Raw genomic sequence first — 5,253 nt, 5'->3', positions numbered from 1 at the left:
TCAGTACTGTTTGGAAGAAACCCCTGGAAACTGAACAGGCTCAATCAGCCAATGGCGTCTGACCGCGGTGTGACTGAAATCTGTCGGACCAATCCTCAGCCGGAGCCTGACGCTGAAGGAGCCGTCGGCCAATAGGAGCGAGAGGAGCCGCAACTTTGACTGTGACAGACATTTGCTTTGACCAATCAGCGTGGTGTATTGTGCGGCAAGCAGTCTGTCCGGAACCAATGATAGGCGTCGACGTAAGACGTTGACAGTAATATCAACCAATCAGCTACAGCGGGGAGTTGGCGTTAATGGCTGCAGCAAAACAATAGCACGTTGACACTTGACATAGTTGAGATTTTTGAAACAGTCCCCCAGGATTATTCATCGATAGATAGATAGATAGATAGATAGATAGATAGATAGATAGATAGATAGATAGATAGATAGATAGATAGATAGATAGATAGATAGATAGATAGATAGATAGATAGATAGATAGATAGATAACAGCATTGTAATAATAGACAGACAGACAGAAAATGAACTGTTTCACACTGGGGCAGCAGCATGTCTGATCTGAACACAAGGAGACTGAACAGGCTGCTTTAAAAAGCTGAGTCTGTATAGGAGTCTGGACTCACTAGGACTGTCATGATATATGAAATGTAAGATGACAGACAACACCAACCACCCTCCTCAGCAAGCAGCAGCAACGTAGGAGGACTGAGAGGTTCAAGAGATCCTTTGTCCTTACTGACTGTACAACAACATCTCAGAAAAGGAGGTGGCTCAAAAATGAACTCAAGTAGGCTATGATTAAATTAAAAAGCATCTCAGTAAAATCGTCAGGAAAATGTGTATAGCCTCTATAGATACTTTTATGACGGTGGCTTTTGAGTTACAATAATTAAGATGCACAGATATCATCAATTCACCTGCATTTTAAATGAAATATATTTAAAAGAGAGAGAGAGAGAGAGAGAGAGAGAGAGAGAGAACACTCACCAAATGATCTTTGACTTTTCTTAGTCACAGACATGCCCCCTTTTTGATGAAGTTACATAGTAAAAATGGCTATAATGGGAAAAATAAAGAAACAAAAAAAAGAGGTGTGGAAAGAAAAGTCCTTTGATGATTTGATGCCTGTCAGCATTGATTTTGCCCATTTATCTTCTCCTCAAAACATAAATCAACATCGCCCCCTAGTGTATGAAAACCAAAGTCTGATGTGTATTTTGAATCAATAACCAGAGGTAGGCAGTGTTAAGCTTTATGCTGGAAACACTCTGGTTTTGAAGGCAATGACAACTAAAGTTAAGTAAACAGCAGCTAAACACAAGCACATGCACTCTCTCATGTCGGCTGCTAATGTCAAGTGTCAATCTGCAGTCTACCAAGCCCCTCTGGTTTCCCAGGTGCTTGGGAACTGAAGGAAAAGGCCTTCCCTCCCTTAAAGCAAAACTACTTTCATTCTCTGTCATTAACACTGAAGCATGTTGACGTGAAACAGTGGACCAGCTCTGAGGCTGCTGAGGGAGGCATGGGAGTTGACCGGTCAGTCTAGATGTGGACTTTGTGGACTTTGTGGAAGGCCACAGGATCCTTCAGGAGGAGTTGTGCAGCACTGCCCGGGCCGGAGAGGGATATCTGGAGCTCCCTGTTTAACCTGCTGCCATGTGACCCCACCCCATGTGGAAGAAAGAGGAATGCCCTAACCCTGTGTGAGACAAAACAAGAAAGATCTTGGGGCATCCCAGTGGTCCACCTGTGGAGCAGGTGCTATTAGCTGAGCATGAGTAACATCATGTCATCCTCTCTGTCTCTGTCTCTGTCTCTCTCTCTCTGACTATGTCACTGAGATAAAAGAAAATGCCTGACAAATATACAATAACTTAAATAAAAATAAAGATGGCCTGTCTCCGTTTACTTTTTCTCTGATGCTTAGGCCTATAGTGATACAGTCTTCATGTTTCTTTGTTCTATGACTTTGTCAGATGTTGTTGTGTTGGTAAAATTAGGATTCAACCATAGGTGGCCCAGACTCATACTGGGTTTTGACCTAGTTTTGTTTTTACCACAGATAAAAGTCATTGTAATTTTCGGCAGCAGAGCTGGTCCAAGATGAAACTTGGTTCCTGATCAGAAATATTTTGTCATTTACCATTAAATGGTATATTAGACTGCTGTTTTTGTCTACTGAAAATGAATGTTGTTGAATTAATGCATTTTGTGTGTGAAATTGTGGTTCCTTATTGTGTTTGCATAAGCACATTTACGACAGGCATGCATACATCTGAAGCAGGGAATCATACTATCCTGAAAGAAGATGTTATAGAAATTCAATAAGTAACAAGCAACAACTCATTTAAATACTTTATTAGGCAGGAGACAACATTGTTGCTTTGCTCATAATACAAGAGGATGCATTTGAAGTAAATCAAAGAATTAAAAATAGTCTGAAACATTCTGGAGAGTAAAGCAAAGAAATGTATTGGGGAGCTGGTAGACAGTGCTGCAGTCAAACATGCTGGGATGGATCATGTGGTAAGTAGCTACATGATTGATACATACAGCCAAATCAGGTTTGTTGAGCTTTTAAGTTGCTTTTTTTTAATCATTTAGATTTTTTTAATGTGATATTTTTGAAGCTAATGTCAGAGAGTTTCTATTGAACACTTAAAATAAGAAATTAACTCTTAAAACAAGACAAATTATCTAACACTTCTAAATCTAAGTTTTTTTGTCTGGGTAAAAACCAAATAATTCACAGTGTATCACTGTCATTTTGGTCGGCATTTTGGTTCTCAAATAATAATTTTTGACCCAGAGCCGCCTAAATTTAATAAAAGGTTTTACTGATTCTCCAGAATTTGCACAGTGCTGCAGTGTTCACTCACAATAAAGATTTACTGCTACAACATGCAGTAAAGTCTTAAGTAGTCGTAAAAGATGCATGTAGCACCTTGTTCTTGCATAGCTCTTTCATTCACAAAATGTAGATGAGCCTATATGGGCTAAACATCATGGTTCAACAGAAGGTGAGTCCTTGAGTGGACAGAGAAAACTGGAGAGATTTATGATTATGATGAAACTATGGTTACTATCATGTACGAACCCTAACCCTGACCCTGTCAGTATTTGCTGTCCTCACATAGGCAACAATATCTAATAGCTGGAGGGTGATTTATCTCAGAATTTGTAACTAGAAGAGATGTTAAATGAAAGATTGGATAGGTCTGTGGAAAAGAGGCAGGCCTGACCATGATGACTCTCTATAGATCTGTTCCAAAAGCATCTAAATTGTAGTGGTCGTATTCTTAGCCCTTTGTAACAGGCTTATGAATATCCCTCTTTTCACCATTAATAAAAGGCCATTCAGTGCAGCAGCCCTGAGAGCTCAAGGCGGTGTCGCTTAACAAATCAAATACAAATAGACATAACACAAACAATTTCAGAAAGCATCTTCATTGAATTGACAACCCATGCATTGCAAACACTTGAAACACAATGGAAATATTCAAGGTGGACATTTTTTATGTCCCTTGGAAATACTGTCATAGTCATAGTGTTTCCTATTCAGATCATGTGTTGTCAAACCGGTGAAGATGTTTTCTGAGTTTGTGTTTTCAGGTCTCGGGGCCACTGTACTGTACATGTTTTTTGAGTATGCTTCATAGAAAATGCTAATCAAATATAACATTTATAGATTTGTGTAGCCTTGACAAATCGGAGCAGTTCTGTGTGCATCTAAAAATGTATGTACACGCTCTCAAATGTCACTAGACAAAGCTGAATACACATTCAAAGACTCCTGTACAGATTCACAAGTTTGAGTGTACATTTAGAGATAGTTGTATACATTTACAAACATGTACACACACATTGACTGGGATACAGTTTCACTATTCTTCACACACATTCACAACATATTGTTGTATGAGATTCAATTTGTCAAAAATACCACTAAAGTAGGCTATGTGATCTGAACATGTCAACTGAGCATGTGTGCATTTAACGTTCAACTGAACCTTTTGTCATCTAGTTTCTCTCCACCATTGTGTGTTGTTGCGATGTTTCATCTGATTGTGTTGTTCAAACTGTACATCAGGACAACGCACACAACAAAGCAGTCAAACAACTTCACAAAGACAGAATGACTGTGGCTAGAGCAAAGAGATAGACAGAACAAATAGACTTTAGATTGACAATGTCTGAATTCCTCTGTTGCACAAATAACCTTTTGAGGTTGTCTTAAACTGGACTGTGGAATTCTGGGTAAATTAAGAAATTGGTGATTGAGAAACTGCATACTATTTCTCAGCTGCATTCACCCAGGCAGAAGATGTTTGTCTCCTGGACAAATCCAACAGCTACAAGGACAAATTTACTTGGGTTAAATGAATTGAAGAGAAAAATGATAAAAAGAAAAACCTGATCTGGGCTCTAAAAGAGGTGTGTTGTTTTTGCTTATATTGTGTTTTCCCATTCTTTTAGGGGGTTGTTGATGGATACAATAGCAACACTAGGTTTGAGTTAGCCTGCAGGTGAGGAGTGTAATGTTTCAACCAAATGACCTTACTGAAGTGCCAGTGGAGAGTTGATCAGACCTGGACATGGACTCAGTGGACACAGACAGACAGACAGACAGACAGACATAGACATGTTTTTGCACACATGGGACCTCACACAGTGACTCCCGTCCCTCCTGCTGTTCTCCTGGTGGTTGGAATGTTCTGAACAAGAACGAAAGCACAGAGTTTGGTTTGTCCTGAGGAGCAGGCTGCCAGCAGGCTTTGACTCGTGACTAAAACTGAACTAAGACATGACCATCACAGTAACTGTCACTAGAGGTTCTTGGTGCTGTTGCTGTGTAGTCCAGAGCGTGGCTGAGCCGTCGTGCTGTTGTTGTTGTTGCTCCTGCTGCAGTTGTCCCTCTCCCCCACAGGGGCCTTGCTCTCCAGGATGTAGACCTTGCTTTGCTCTTCTTTCATGAAGACGTCCACCAACAGAATCTTCTCCTTATGGATCTGAAGGCTGATGTCTTTAGGTATGTCTGGTATTAGCCAGTCCACAATGTCGTTCATCAGCATCACGACATTCTGGTAGACATAAACGGAAGACAATTATGTTTTTCTCTTGGTTTTATGAAATAAATTACAACATGAGCCACATTAAAGTTCTGTGAAAAATGTGAAGATAGGCCTATATCATGTTCAAAATGTGTAAAGCTGTGTGAATGTGATTAGTGTTGTACTGCAATAGACG

At 40.0% G+C, this 5,253-nt stretch overlaps 1 protein-coding gene across 2 annotated transcripts in view; it reads right to left on the bottom strand.

Moving 5' to 3' along the window:
- Positions 1 to 2,832: 2,832 nt before the first annotated feature.
- Positions 2,833 to 5,253, bottom strand: part of LOC146985326 (anoctamin-1-like) — a 33,996-nt gene continuing 31,575 nt past the window's right edge. For both annotated transcript variants that reach the window (XM_085778241.1, XM_085778242.1), the window contains one exon: positions 2,833 to 5,087. In XM_085778241.1, coding sequence (XP_085634367.1) covers positions 4,833 to 5,087 — 255 coding nt within the window. In that variant the 3' untranslated portion in view covers positions 2,833 to 4,832. The remainder of the gene's footprint in view (positions 5,088 to 5,253) is intronic.

Source organism: Trachurus japonicus, chromosome 6 (genome assembly GCF_045865225.1).
Source record: "Trachurus japonicus isolate A0001 chromosome 6, Traja_1.0".
Taxonomy (NCBI): domain Eukaryota; kingdom Metazoa; phylum Chordata; class Actinopteri; order Carangiformes; family Carangidae; genus Trachurus; species Trachurus japonicus.
Note: the sequence above shows the minus strand (reverse complement) of the source record. Positions and strands in the feature narration are given on the sequence as shown.